At 40.1% G+C, this 15,167-nt stretch overlaps 1 protein-coding gene across 1 annotated transcript; it reads right to left on the bottom strand.

Moving 5' to 3' along the window:
- Positions 1-900: 900 nt before the first annotated feature.
- Positions 901-13,808, bottom strand: mmel1 (membrane metalloendopeptidase like 1). The gene is made up of 23 exons (XM_026167658.2): positions 13,551-13,808; positions 13,142-13,186; positions 12,773-12,832; positions 12,481-12,642; positions 12,300-12,380; positions 11,781-11,876; positions 11,140-11,258; positions 9,707-9,772; positions 9,209-9,343; positions 8,826-8,915; positions 6,170-6,306; positions 5,977-6,070; positions 5,773-5,901; positions 5,100-5,198; positions 4,934-5,017; positions 4,758-4,861; positions 4,452-4,510; positions 4,181-4,300; positions 3,917-4,050; positions 3,725-3,790; positions 3,525-3,620; positions 2,976-3,052; positions 901-1,598 (listed from the first exon to the last, which is right to left on the bottom strand). Exons 1-23 carry the CDS (start codon positions 13,705-13,707, stop codon positions 1,499-1,501), a joined length of 2,310 nt encoding a protein of 769 aa, XP_026023443.2. The 5' UTR covers positions 13,708-13,808; the 3' UTR covers positions 901-1,498.
- Between the last annotated feature and the right edge of the window lie 1,359 nt (positions 13,809-15,167).

The following is a 15,167-nucleotide window of genomic DNA, read 5'->3' as shown; positions in this document are numbered from 1 at the left end:
GCTTACGGCAGCCAGTGTCTCCATCCTCTTTGATTCTCCTGTCATTACTTGTTAATAAAGGTAGAAAATAACAGTCCTGGCCCTGGCCATCTTGTTAATGACAAGCCCCATTCTTCAGTGCGAGCTTGTGGATCAGCTACAGCGGTCACCGCGCTCCATCCTTTCATCTCATACGACACTGATCAATGCAAGATCAGAAGAAAACCACTTCATCTGCTGCCTGTCCAAGTGTATCTGAGGGGGTTTTCCCCTCATTTCAGCACAGCATGTAATTGGCTACGCCCCAGAGGCTAAATGTCTGTGTGAGTTTTCACTCATGTCGGAAAGAAAGCGCACAAAACTAAAAACCCAAGCACTATTTTGGGTTAAATGTGAACTTACAGATCTCACACGAGTAACATTATTTTATAAAATGAATGTAGGTTCACGTCATGTTAAGGATTTTGAGCTCAGCTCTTTAACCTCTCGGCTTCAGAAACACATAACAACTGGGGTCTAAACAGATTACAGTCAAAAGTGGGAGTAACCAATAATGCAACTAATATCAATGTCACATCACTCGACCTCCAACAAATCCTGGGTTTTTTTTCTCACGATCTAAGGAGCAGGCCACAGCAAAGTGTCATGACATACAGTACATGTATATAGTACATTTCCGTGGTAGAGTATTGAGTAACAATCATTTGCAAAATGTGGCAAAGAAACTTAGAAAACTGCTTAGCCAGCTTTGAAAATGTTAAATATTTATCCATGCCGTAAGTGTAAAAATGCTAAACGCAGCAGCTCCCTCAGAGTGTTAATTTAAGGTTAAAGCTGCAAAGATTTAACAGTCTTAAAGTCTTTAAGCAATTTGTTTTCATGTAACAGTGAATGACCAAACTCTCAGAGTGTGACTAATTCTTTTGTAGCTTTGCATCAGCAAAGCCGTAAGTTCTCATTTATTTCATGCTCTTCAGCCAGAGTCAGATTTGCTCACCATTATTCCTTCTGAAGTGGCACGATGTCTTAAAAACAGTACATCAGATGAAAGGCTACACATTAAATTACAAAAATCCACTTAAGATTTATGAGAAGAATTTGTTCAACAAATGCTCGCTGGGCATTTAAAGTCAACCTCATTAAGCCTTTCAAAAAGTCTCATCTTTTCCATGTAGCCTTTCCATTCATGTGGGACATTAAAAAAATACAAATAAAAACAAAACAAAAGGGAACAACTGACCTCCTCATCCACTGACAATAATTCAAACTTGATAAGATATTCAAGCAAGTTTCTCTTTTACAATCTGCGTGCTTTAAATTTAAGAACCTATGGAGTACTGAGGACGCCAGCTGTTTAAAAAACACCTACGGTACCATATATGCACGTGTCTGCGTCATCACTCGGCCCCAAACATACTGGAATAAGTCATGAGCAGGATATCTCTGTGGGTTTTAAAGTACAACTTATTCTTTTGATTTGACTTGCCCATGCTAAGAAAACCAACAAATCTCAGGAGTTCTACCAGACCCGACACTTCAGCTCAGGGTTCATTGGACTGCCTTTTTGGCACTGAAAGGCTTCTGAGAAAGCTTCAAAATTCTGGAGCGATCCAAGGACCCTGAGGACAAAAGAAAAGCAGAACATCAAGGATAATAAAAGCTAAAGTATGTTGATGGTGTTAGTTCAGTCTCCAAGTACTCATTTGGATCAACAAACTGAGCTACACTGCACCAGTACTTCACGGATATATCCTTTGTCATGACAAGTGGGAGTATCAGGCTTATATTTTCAGTATGGAGAATCTTTAAATTGAATAAAGCAAAGCAGAGCTGTTCAGCTGAGGAGTGCAGCTGCACTCAGACGGGAGGAAAGGTCATAAAAGGTCAGTCATAAAAGCACAACTATGAATTACAAAGTGCAAATAAGTGATAATTATACTCACAGTACCTCATTTTTTGAGCCACTTCCACACTTACCCGCAAGCTTTAACCATTTAACACCGAGTGTATCATGTTTAATACATTTTTGAGACTTCTACGTCATCAGTGTGGGCCCATGCTCAAAGCTGATTATGGAAAAACATTATGCTGACACTTGGAGTGGGTGGATGATTTGGTTGTGGTTTTTAACAGCTTAAATGTGTCTGAAAACTTCACGTGGGTATGTGCTGTACTTAAGAAGTCATGAGGGCTCATAACTGTTGGAAAGAATGACGTGCAATAAAAAAAAGCTTTGATCTACCCCTATGTACTGAGAGCATCTGTACGTCTGAGAACATTCATACTATTATGGTAAGGTAAAACTGTACAAGTGAATATACTAAAGTTATTGTGAATTTTAAAAATAGATGAAACTCAAAACACTTTATATATGTATAAGTATTTCATATAGTTTATGAAATTTCCCCTTGTGGGACTAATAAAGATATATCATATCATATAAATACATTAAATTTGTTTGATTTTATATAAAATAGCCCTGCTGAATGAATTTCCAGTGTTGTAAATGTATAAAATTTCCAACAAACATGCTCTAAAAAATGAAGGACTGCTGCTTGTAAAAAGTAGGGTTTTTTTCAGCATAGCTGCACCAACACTTTAATTCAGCAGCATTTATTTTGCATCCAAATCTTTATTTAGTCAGTAAGATTTCTTCATTGGGTCATTATATAAAACAAAACACATAATATTAATTCTGTTTTATTCAGTTTCATTTTTCCTCTTTCTGCTTTTCAGAGCTACATTATCACGCACTATGTATATATACATATGTGTGTGTGTTTGTGTGTGTGTATTTTTTTCATATATACACATTTACTTCAGTGCTTTCTATAAAGATTTGATCCTAAAGTCCTTTTTCTCAGTGCAGAGAAATGACACTGCACAGATCTCACATTTGAGTGGAGAGGAAGGACTTAAGGGTACGTCTGAGGTTCTGACAAAAATAAAATGTTATTAGTGTACCTCTGAAATTATTCCATACTAAAGCTTCTTACCTGTATTCTAAAGGACTGTGTGAGTCAGTCTTAATGGACTGGCTGGCATACTCAGGCCGATAAGCACCACACCATACCTGGAAAAAAATAATGCATTAGTGCTTCGCTCGATTTTTTGCAGACTTTGATTACTGCACAGGCTTCTCTTTGTATTAAACCAACCAAATATACTTCTGAATACTTTGTGTATTTAAAGTATTAATATCCCACCTAATAAATCAACTCTCAGTTTTTATATGTCCATTTTTTTATCTCTTTATCTCAGTGAGGAGCAGATTTTTTTTTATTATTTGTACTGTTTTATTGTCAGTGACAGCTTTCTGCCTTTGCTTTATATACTGTGGCACCAAGATGCTCTTTACTTTGGCAGCTACTCTGCCACACAGCTGCGTGTGTTGCTCAACAGTGATTTGCTTTGGGATTGCTTCACCCTCTGAAGCCCTGAACCTCTCCTTCTGCTGCTCTGTTTACTTCACAGCGCAAAGTATCCACTGAAAGAAATGCTCCTTGTGAGCTTCGGGTTTTAGCTCATGTTCCCCCATTACTTACTTGGGCAAAGTTAAGAAAGAAAAGCTGCTTGTGATCCATGTCTAGACCAGGTAGACGAGGCTCTTCACCTTCCATCTCCACCCACTTAAGATAAGCCTGTAAACACACATCCCCACACAGAAAGTTTATTATAAGCCTTCTGGAGTTTGTCACTGCTGCTGAAATAGTAACATGTGGGTTTTGTGCGTCTAACATCCAACCTGGTATGCTTGACGAACCCCTCCATTGTCTGCAATATTCTCCCCCAAAGTGCTGATTCCACTGATCTGCAATCACACGGACAAAACCATTCACACACAGCAGTGTGAAAACACTCATTGTGGTGCTCGCTTAATAAACGGTATTACAGCCAAGACAAAACATGCTATTTCGTACGTGCTGCAACTGCTTACATTTTGTCCGCCTGCTAGCTTCCAGTTGAAGTTGCCATATTGTTGCACCATGCACTGCGACTGCTCTTTGAAGTGCTCAGCAGAGTAATTACTCCACCAGTTCAGCATATTACCATCTTGGTCAAAATTACGCCCTGCACGGAGACACTCATCATTGTCATTAGCTAGCAATAACAAATTTGAAATAAAAGGTTACTTAAAAACAAACTGCCTTCATCATTTCAGGTTCCTAAAAATATGACTTATCAGTCACCAGCATCTCACCGTTGTCATCAAATCCATGCGTGATCTCATGTCCGATAACCATCCCTATTCCGCCGAAGTTAAGAGCTTGGTGCTGATGCTTGCTAAAGAACGGCGGCTGCAGGATTCCTGCAGGGAACACTGGATGGATACAGGCAAAGAGGGAGTGAAATCACAAGTACTAGCAGTGCTGAACAGGCATGTGATTAGGAGGGAGAGTTACTATAAAAAACATCTTTAATGTGTCAGAGAGGCTGCCGTTGGCCTTGTGTGATTCTTGTAAAGCTCTTACCAATCTGATTTCTGTTGGGTGAGTAGAATGCATTAACCACAGCAGCACCAATGATCCACCTGAGGTGTGACAGGCTTTATTAAGGCACATTTATACTTAATACAGCAGCTGTACAGCTCATGCGCAGAGCTCATTTTGCACCATGAAAAATGAATTTTAACCTTCACTTTTAGTATCCTTTGAGTTATTTTAAAAGGACGTGGAGCAGCAGCAGTACATTCAGTGCACCCAGTACATTTTTAGATAGACAGAACTACATCTGTGTTTACTACATCTGAAACAGGACCAGTTGTATCAGTCACTTACAAGTCAGGATCCACAGGCTCTCTGAGCTTCTTCAGACTCTTGTGGGCTTCTGACTTGAGGTTCTCCAGGATGTTCTCAAAGTAGTGTTCTTCACTGAAATTTAGCTAAAAAGAGAAATGTGACACATCAATGATGAGAGAATCTTTAGAAAAACTAGAAACTAGGCTTTTACTTACATGGGCATACTCTTGGTCAAGCTTTTGGTTGCTCTCCTGCAGGATATGATCTGGATAGCCGATATGTTCCTTGATTGCCATGGCCTTGAAGTGATGCAGAGCAATCAGTATGATAATGCCAATCACCCTCTGAGGAAAGCAACAAAAACTTTTATTTATATTATACCTTTTCTCTCGCCTTCTCCTTTGAGGGAGTGTCCATCCAGCTTAACTCCTCCAGTGTTTCTACGTACGCTGCTTGGATCTTGCTGATGAGGTCACTCACCTGTGAACAAATGACAAAGACTGAGAATCTGAGTCCTGTACTAAAGGAGAAACTCAGAAAAAATATGCCAAAAAATATGTTTTGAGTTTACAAATAGGTCTGTCTAGTGTGATAAAAATGTTAAGCATGGCCTAATGGAAAGTCTCATCCTATTTGGCTTCCTAATTTTGTGGCACTGCAGCTCAAAAATACTGCTAAAAAAGTTCAAGCCTAGACCGTAGAGCAAATTATCCATGTCTTTATCTTTTCCTGCATTAACAATTGTAACCTGCACCCCCTTTTTATTTTTCTGTTTAAGTAAAGCTGCATTTAAGTAACTCAGCTGACTCAGCATGTATTAAAACCTGCGATAAATTCTAAATAAAGAAGGCAAGTTATCCCCATACTGTCTAATTCTTCCAAAGCATCAGTGCTAATAAATGATATGTACTTTTTTTTTTCCAATTTGGCGTTTGGATAAAAATGCTACAAATACGTAACAACGAAGCAGAATTTGTGTTTCACTTGAATTTAAACTCATTTTCAAACTTCTTTCTGCTGTGTTCGAAGCGGTTTCGGGGCCAAAAGCACTCACCATTCGTTTACTTTCTCCTGCAAAAGTCTCGCGCACGTACAGAGCTCCCACTGCGTTCTCCATGCTGCTTTGGACATAACGGACACATTCTCGCCACCAAGCATCCTCGACAGTGGTCCCATAGAGAGTCTAACCACACACAAATACAGTTATTTTGTCTTCAAATAAGCTGGCATTAGCATATGTTGTTCTGTTATGTCAAACCTTTCTGTATCGCGCTCTGGCATCTTTAAAGTGGCGGCTCAAGCTGTTAACTCTGTCAATGATGAGTTGCCAGGTGAGGTAGTTCTGCATAGTTCTGCAAAGATTAATAGTTTTTGTTAAGCTGTGTTGCAGTGTATATTTTCAGTTATAATATAATCTTTACAGACTCCTTGGATGACAGTCCATGATTGACCTGATACTGTGTCTGGAGAGAACATCGTTCATCTTCTCAAGATAGGGAGCGCTATACACGACCACCTCCTCGTCCAACTGGACATCAATGGACACACTCGACAGCACACCTTGAATAAATCGTGTCCAGTTGAAACCCTGCAAGACAAATATATTATATTTTTAACATATTTAGTTTTATTTGTGTATAGTTATAATTTAATATGGTTACATGTTGTAGGCCTTCCAGCTCTCAGTTAATTTAGAGGGTGAGGGGTCACTCATAGGTACAAACTTTAAATCTTTAAAGATTTTACATCTCATTGGATTCAACTAAGATGGTTTTCAACACCTCCTTTGTTTAAAATAAGGTTGAACAATGGCTGATAAACAGTATTTCTTAAAGAAACATGTTAATTACTTATTGATTTTTGCTTTTTGACCAAAGCCATACAAACACTGTGAATTAACTGCATTTATATGGTGCTTTTTACTGAAAGCACACACACACACACACACACACACACACACACACACAATGTGAAGGAAAGAACAGGAACTTTCCTGGGATTCAGTATCTCGCCTAAAGAGACAGGCGGATTTGAGGAGCCATGAATCAAACCACTGACTTTCCAATAAGTCAGTGTGCTCCTTTCTTATGTGAGTATTTGGGGGATGCTTACGAAATGTTCCTTTTTAACTGAATAACAACATTATTTTTTTCAGCCATTTTTTTGTAACGTTTCTTTTTTTTTTTTTTTTTTTTTTTCTCCCCACTTACTGAATATGGGACAGATTTGACTGGGGGAAAGAAGGGGAGAAAGAAAGAGGGAAAGAGAAACAGCTGAGAAGAGGGACGGGGGAGAAGGGCAAAAACCAAAAACCAACAGAATGAGCAGAAAAAGAAAAAAAAGAAAAAAAAAGAAGAAAAAAAGAAAAAAAAAGCATATATCAATCACCTGGGTTTTTGTAACGTTTCTAATTTCAGCTATCAAATATGGCCCCCGTGTCGGTCGGTGTCCAAAATAGCCACCATGCACAACAAGTTAAAGTGGTACCATCAATTACAATGTGCAAGGTGTAAACATTGTACAAGGCGTCATTACTCACAAAAATAACACGGCAGATTTTGAACACTGGCCGCTTGTTGTGCACAGGATCCAAGAGATGTTTCCAAAGGTCTCTTTTTCTGTAAATACTTTCTTTGCAGCTACATAAGTATCACATGTAAGAGTCAAAAGCATTAACCTGAATAATTCTGAAGCAATGCTGCCTTATTAACCAGCAGTCTTGCGCTTGTTAACTGCCATATGGGCTTCTTGTTGCAGATTTTTGGAGAAATATTTTGCATTTTGGGAACTTTTTATGCAAAGCTGACCTAACTAGTTGCCGGTTATATCTTCATATTTCCTGTACAGGAAAAGGGTCATCGATCTTCTTCCTAACTCTTAATAATAAAAGGAATGAGGTGATTTTGCAAAATTTAAAACAAGGCATATAAATTGCATTTACATTTCAGAAACGGATGTTTTCTCATAAACAGTACATGGAGTCATGTGAAAAAGAAAGTTTTCACAGGGCTTTTTGCAGTCCTATAAACAGCTAACCACACCCCATGATTCAGTAGCGTGTACAATCGTTTTTAGCAACAATAACCTGAAGTAATATTTTCTGGATTTTATCTGTCTCTCACATAACTGCTGGGAAATTTTGACCCACTTTTCTTTACAACATTGCTTCAGTTTATTGAGGTTTGGAGGTAGTTGTTCATGTGCAAACACATCATTTCATTGGGGTTGAGGTCTGTACTTTGAGTCATTGCAACACTGTGATTTCTTTTCCATGTTCAGTTATTTTGCTGGGGATTTGCTGCTGTGTTTGGGATCGCTGTTCTGTTTCATGGCACAAAGCTTTAGCTTTCAGAAACTTGACACTACAATACTTTGGTGTTCAGTCAGCTCAGTGACCGCAAGGTATCCAGGACCTGTGGCTGCAGAACAAGCCCAAATCATCACCTCTGTGCTGACAGTTCGTATGAGGTGTTTGGCTTTTACCAAATGTGGTGGTTTGATCCCATCTGTCCATTGTTGCATTCTTGAAATTGGCCTTTGTCCATTCTGGACATTGTCTGAGAAGTCTTGTGGTTCGTTCAGATGCTGCTTTGCAAACCTAAGCTGTGCTATCATGCTCTTTTTAGAGAGAAAAAGGTTTTCTCTTGGCAACCCTTCCAAAGTCTTTTTGCTGATCTTACTATCACAGATTTTTAACATTTTACATGCTAACTGAGTCCTGGTAGTTATTATGAGGTCATCCATTTTTAGTGAAGTCCTATTCTGAAGCCTTAAACCGAGCATTTTGGGTGTCGACGTCTTGGTAAATTGGAGAGAAGAAGAGAGGAAGGGAACCTGAGTGGAATCTCACCCTAAAGCACACCCTGCTTTATCCCATTTTTAACTACAATGAGGCCCAAAATATTCAAAAAGTCAGGCTTTATAAAGTAAGGCATTAAAATTGTGAATGTGACCAAAGAGTCATCAGGAAAGGCTTTAGTGAGTTTATACATCATGCAAGCAGTACGATCATTTTCTTATAGACTTCAATGCAATCTGACTTTTTGTAACCAATCAGAGTGACCTGCCTGCACCTCAATAACAAAAATGAAGTGAAATAATTCTTACATTAAAGGTGTATGTGCTCTGCAGTTCACCAAGTGCCATCTTGTTGTAAAGAATGGTGACATCTTGGCGTTCCTCTGCTGGTGATGTAGCCTGTCAGGCAACAGGAAGGAAAAACAAAAAATCTAAACTGATTTGTTTTTTTGTTATATAGTCACATTTTGCTATCCTTTCATCAGCAGAGTCTCATTTGTTATGCTCCTAGGAGGCATGAATTTGAAAAAAGGATGGTTAAGAGCTTGGCTGATCTCCTGGTTCCAATATGTATTTGTCTGATTCTCTCATTTACTGGAAGCAGAGAGGAGGTGCTCATTTTTCATCTTGTCATTGTTAATTTTCCTGAACCTCGTTTCACAGTTCCATTTCCTGCTGCAGCTGGCACTCACATTGGCGATGTCTGTCTCCAGCTCCAGCACTTGCATCATTTCCTCCCACACTCGGTCGTCATCTTGAGTCAAATTCCTGTCCTCTCGGGTTATCTTTGCAATGGAAACCATGAAGTGTAGGTAGGCCTCTCGAACCTGTGGTATAGATTAAATAAAATTTTGAATATATTAATTTTATTTTAACAAAAGCTTAGAACGAATATTCTAAGTATTATATGAGTAAAAAACTGCAAAAGTGAAACTCAACAGCACATTTTTTCCCAAACCAAACTGACTGTTATTCAAGATGAGATCTCACTATGAGCAGTTTTCATTGGACTGCAGGTTCCAGATACTAGCTTTTAATATTAATCCTTTTCACCTGCACTGAACTGTGATGGAGGCAGATATCTCATGCATTCATTTTTCAAAATCAAATACAAGAGAAGACATCCACAAGATTTCATGAAGATAACAGTATGTTTTTTATCAGGGTTTGAGTGAAATGTTGCGTATCACCTTTTTGTAGTTTCCATCATTGAAGTAATAGTCTCTAGATGGCATCCCAAGCCCGGGCTGGTCAATCTAAACAAAATATAAGAATAAGGACAGCAATTAAACACTTTTTCATACCAATAATCCATAAAATACTTGCAGAGATGTGTTTGTAACAGAATGATAATCAAAAATCCGCATGCTAAACTCAATTATCTGTCTGACTGTCAGATCTGAAGACGTTTCAGAGTTCAAGATATTAAGTCTCTCACTGGGATTGACCAGAGCAGACAGAATTAGAAATGAGTACATCAAAGTGATGGCTCAGGCTGAGTGGTTTGGAAACAAAAGTATGCTGGACAAAAGATGTCAGATATAAAGCTGCCAGGCAGAAGGATAAGAGAATGACCACAAAGAAGATTTGTGGATGTAGTAGGAGATGCAGAGGATTGATGTAACGGAGGAAGATGTTAGAGATAGGGTGATCTGCTGCAGGGCCGTGCGGAGAGGTTTAAAGGGGCGGGTGCTCAAAGTTAAAAAGGGGCACATTGAGCCAGTCTGAATAACAACAACACACATTCATCAAGAATCTAATATGGGAAGGGAAGGGCTGTGTTGATCTGAGACTGTAGACATTAAAAAGTCCATAGGAGAGATGGTAGCTGATTAAATGTCATGAGATAATAACAAAATGCAAAGATTGGTGACAGCACTTGGAACCATATTATTGTTGAGGGGCACAGACAGGACTCCGCACGCACACACACATAAAAAATAATAATAATAACTTTTTTTGAAAAGTTGCCTCAACAAAAGGGCACTTTGGGCACCCATCAGGAAAGGGGAGGGTGCTCAAGCCCCTCTAGCCCCCCCCCCCCCCCCCCCGCACGTGCCTGATGCTGTGGTGACGCCTAGAAAGACCAGCTGAACGAAGAAGAGAGAGGTCTGTCTAATTTATTGGGTACCATTAATTTCATAGCAATCCATGAGCAATGAGCTGTTGAGATGTTTTAATTTTAAGTGAAAGGATGGACTGACTGACAGAACAGTGCTGCCATTCTTCTGAACAATGCTCTCTAATGTCTCTGTAAACACTGAAACACATTAATGGGACACACTGTTGGACTGGGAGACATGTGTCTTCATTACGATGAGTGAGTGATACACTGTCCTTCGGTGCAGAGCACTAAATCCTGCTGAAAACCTACCCCTGTTGGAGTACCATTTGCCAAAAAGTGGCCAGTCAATTCAGAATGTTATTCATCCTTCTTAAGAAAAGAAACCAGACAAATGTCTGAGTACGTGTGATTAGGATTGAGTCAATGAAGGAAGTTGGACAGATTGTTCATTTCATTAGTTTACGGACCTTGTTGACAACAGCAAATGTCAGGTTTATCTGTAGTAGTTGTATAGCAGCTGTCATGTACTAATTGTGCCCAGACAAAATGTTTTCTCACATAGATAATATGGCGCTGAGAGTCCCGGTCGTCCGTCCACACATACATGTCCAGCACAACCTTCTTGTGGAAATGAGCAGTAAGTGTTGCCAGTGTGTCCTCAAAGCTCCAGGCTTCCTCTGCAAAATAAAAAAGAGAAATTTGTACTCAGTTTAAGAACATTTATCTAGCTGTAAGGAGCTATTCAGCATACCTGGCTGCAGAAATCTCTATGCCTCTGCTGCACATTTTCTGGGCTCGCTTTGTAAATCGGTGTGCGCAGATGCAGCTATGCGTGGCTAATTCTGTTTGAGCCACCATCCATGATTACATTTAATTAAAGTGGCAAGAGCCAGGAGCACGAGGAAGAGGGGACTATTTAAAGCATCCTTCACAGTCCTGATTGAGGACTTGCTCTTCTGCCCACGCATCACTCTCCCAAACCCCACACCTGACTGCTCGACTGAAAAGCCTCGACCGGCCTCTTGATCCCACCAACAAAGCTTATACGCAGCTATTCACTGAGAGCAAATATAGCTGCACAGGCTCTGCGTGATGTTTTTGAGAAAGAACAGCACTTGTTTGTGTGCCGGTGTTACATGTGCACACGTGCTTGTTTGTATAGAACAGGCAGGAGGCATTAATCAGAGTGTGATTTGTACCTGTGGTGGTGTTCCAGTCCTCTGACGCCACAGGCCAGTCACCGATACTCTCAATGAGCTTCAGGAGGGGCTGCGAGTCACGCTGCTCTATGAGGCCTGCAGGGAAAAAAGAACAATCTCAGTTGTAGAACATAACAGGAACATTATGGTCTCACTACTAAAAGAAATTGCGCCATGTTGAGTTCAGACCAGCAGCAGGCACCTACACTGCTCTGAGATACAAAGCTATTTATTCACTGACTCAAAAGGCAAGTTTTCTTAAATAAATTTCCCAGTGACTCTAACAGGTTACTCTAGCAAACGATTTTATGCAATTTAGCCAGGCCCAGGTTGCATAGCAGAAATTACTGGTATGCACAGCTGGTAAGTATTAAATATTAAGGTCTTAAAAAGTCTTCAGTTCAAGCTGGGGAACCCTGCTGATACCCCGGCTGTGGAAGGCTGACTGATTTAATAAACAGCATACAGTTTTTTGTCAGTGTATCTTGTGCTCTCTTGCCCCTTTGTAGACAGCCTTACTTTCATTCATGCAGGAGCTGTAAAGGATTTTGGCCTTCTTGATGGCATCTCTGTCCTCTTCACTGACTGTCTCGAGAACACCTGCAACAACCAAACACAAACAAACATTTTCTGTCTGAAAATGTCTCACCGAAATACTGCAGCCCACACTGACCCACACTGAAGATTTCACCCAGCTGACCTTTGAGGACAATCTCCAGCTTGTCTCGCAGAATGTCAAAGACGCTGTGACGGGAACTGGTCTCCGGAATAACATGTCGCTCCAGCCAACCCCCACAGGCATACTGGTAAAAGTTATCACAAGGCTTCACGGACTCATCCATGTTTTGCAAGAGCCGGGCAGCTTTAAGATGTCGGCGAGGAAAGAGAGACGTAAGAACAGTGCGGTGAAAATCTCACAAGGCAACTGAGGGAGGATGATAGTTTCAAAATTGTAAGAGCAGGAGAAAAAAAAGAAAAAGCAGATTTCTCACCTGCGGTAACACAGTCTGCAGTTGTACACACATTGCTGGGGTTGGAGCGTAACAGCTGGCCTGGAAAAATCAGTGCGAACAATTACGAGAGAACTCTTTGACAAACTGTGCCCCAGCTGAGAGGGAGGATGTTGTTGTGTGAAGTTCAGACCCAATTTTAAGTAGCCTAGATCTGTAGTCTGTGCGAGAGAGGAAATGCCTGTGTCAGCAGTGACTGTGTTCTTTCACTTTTGTGTGGCTCTGCTGATCAGGCAGTAAAAGGAATTACAGTATTACAGTGTCTTTCAGAGGTGCAGGCTCAAATATGACACATGGCACCCCGCTCATCCCGCAGTGTATTCTGTGTTGAGCTTAGAAGATTATACTTACCCTCACCTGTTGAGCTCCTGGACACGCTCGGCCTGCTTGATTGTTCTGAGTCGGATGCAAGAAAAACGATCAAAACATCAGACAAACTCTGCAATCATTTATCATGACTTTAATAACTGGGTTGAGTGGGTTGAATTATATTTTTAAACAAAAGGCCATCAGACAGAAGCCAGTTGCATTTTCCAACTTAATGTTTAAATTTTTGTGAGTGACATTAAACATTAAACTTTCTACCAAGGATATCTAAAAACATACACACATTATTATTGCATAAAGATAAAAAATACTTCCAGGATTATTTCATGTGTCAGTTTTGCCTTGATGTTACAAACAAACAGAGTAGGGAGACACATGCCATTACTACTGTAATATCTGGATTTTTCCACGGTTATCGTAGCAGAGCATTTACCTTTCATAGCTGATGTGTAGAGGACTACAAGCCCGGCCAAGGCACAGCTGACTAACAGGAGCAGCACAGACAGACCGATTTCCGCAACAGTCCAGCGACGCTTTCCGGGTTTACTTGATTTCTCCATGATATCCATTTGGCTTTCGGATTTTCCCATATTCCTCCTAACTGCCGGCTCTGTAGGAAAGACACCGTTGGAGTGTGGGATGGTCCAGGCACAGAGCTACCGCCGTGTGTTTTTGCGTGTGTATGTGTGTGTGGGCTGTGCAGTGATCCATCGGTAAACTGTGCCAGCTGACCTGCAGTGAGTGAGCTTCAACTGCCGAACACCTACAACAACTTCACTGACATGAGTTTCACTGACAGTGAAACTGTTGGTCTTGATGCACGATGCGATTTATTTTTCTTTTCTAAAGTGACATAAAATGTTTTAGCTCAGGTTTTTTTCTGTAGTCTTTCATTAAGACTTCTGAACCTGTTCAATCCACAAATAAGGTTTTGAGATTTTCTTTACACAGCTTAACAATATATTATAAACTTAATAAAATCCAAGTAGCTGGAGAGGTTAAAGTGCCAATCTTTTTATTTTATTAGAGGAGGAGGAATGCTGAATTATAAATATGGAGAAATATAAATATGGAGAAATTACTCTGCTGTTAATATTTAAACTGAAAAGGTCACCATGTGGGTAATGAGTCTTCATCGTGCAGACGGATGGGGGGAGATGAAAAGTTTTGGTGTGATTTAAGAGACAGTAACTATGAAAGAAATGTCAAAATTATGTTTCCATTTTGGGTACTTTAACCCCCCCCCCCCCCCAGTGAAACTGGTGGATATCTTTATCTCTTAAGTCCTTCAGAAAAAAGTCGGCGGCACAGTCCAAAACAGTAGGTGCTTCAGTTTAAGCAACCATGTGCCAAAATGGAGAGGAACCACAGGCATAGGTCAAACATTGTTGCTATAAAAAATGAACAGACAGATACGAGAACTGTGCTCGAGGCATCTTGGCCTTCCAGTAGAGCCAAACGTTTACCTGGACACCTTAGATACACAGGTGTAAATGATTATGTGTCTCAGCTGTCCACTTGTGGGCCCATCACCTTCGACACATTTTAAGGCCAAGTGTGAGGGTCAAAGACTTTTTTGTAGAAGCCGTGTGGATGTGTTGTTGTTTTGGATTACACAATGGATTTCTGTAGCTTTAATATGTCAGCGGGAATGTTTGGTTGTTAAATATTTTTCTATAATCCTGATGATTCTACAGAGGTTGGTCTACATGGTTTAATACTTTTACTATATTCAGCATATTTTGTACTGTGTAGAAGATCATTTCACCGGTGCACCCTTATCGCTAAGGTCCATATGTTATTAATCTGGCAAGAAAAGAGTCACTGTGCATCGAATGCGACGCTCAAGCTGACAACAATTTAACAAACAGTTGAACATTAAACTTGCCTACTCTGTTCATTGTTTTTTTTTAAATGCAAGTATTTGGTCCCACCTTACAGCCCCACACACATGCACACTGAGCCATGCTTTACTTCAAGGGAGCTAATTTCTATGCACAATAATTATGCATTTGTGAGCACAATATTGCAAATGAGCATTTGTGCAATG

Source organism: Astatotilapia calliptera, chromosome 5 (assembly GCF_964374335.1).
Source record: "Astatotilapia calliptera chromosome 5, fAstCal68.1, whole genome shotgun sequence".
In the NCBI taxonomy this organism is placed as follows: domain Eukaryota; kingdom Metazoa; phylum Chordata; class Actinopteri; order Cichliformes; family Cichlidae; genus Astatotilapia; species Astatotilapia calliptera.
Note: the sequence above shows the minus strand (reverse complement) of the source record. Positions and strands in the feature narration are given on the sequence as shown.

What these genes read in the sequence shown, in the direction of transcription:
- mmel1 (XM_026167658.2), bottom strand. Translation starts at nt 13,707, where the DNA reads ATGGGAAAATCCGAAAGCCAAATGGATATCATGGAGAAATCAAGTAAA. An exon ending in CCAGAGCGCGATACAGAAAG is followed by an intron (nt 5,902 to 5,976) that starts GTTTGACATAAC and finishes GTGTGTGGTTAG; the next exon opens with ACTCTCTATGGGACCACTGT. An exon ending in AGCTAGCAGGCGGACAAAAT is followed by an intron (nt 3,791 to 3,916) that starts GTAAGCAGTTGC and finishes GTGTGATTGCAG; the next exon opens with ATCAGTGGAATCAGCACTTT.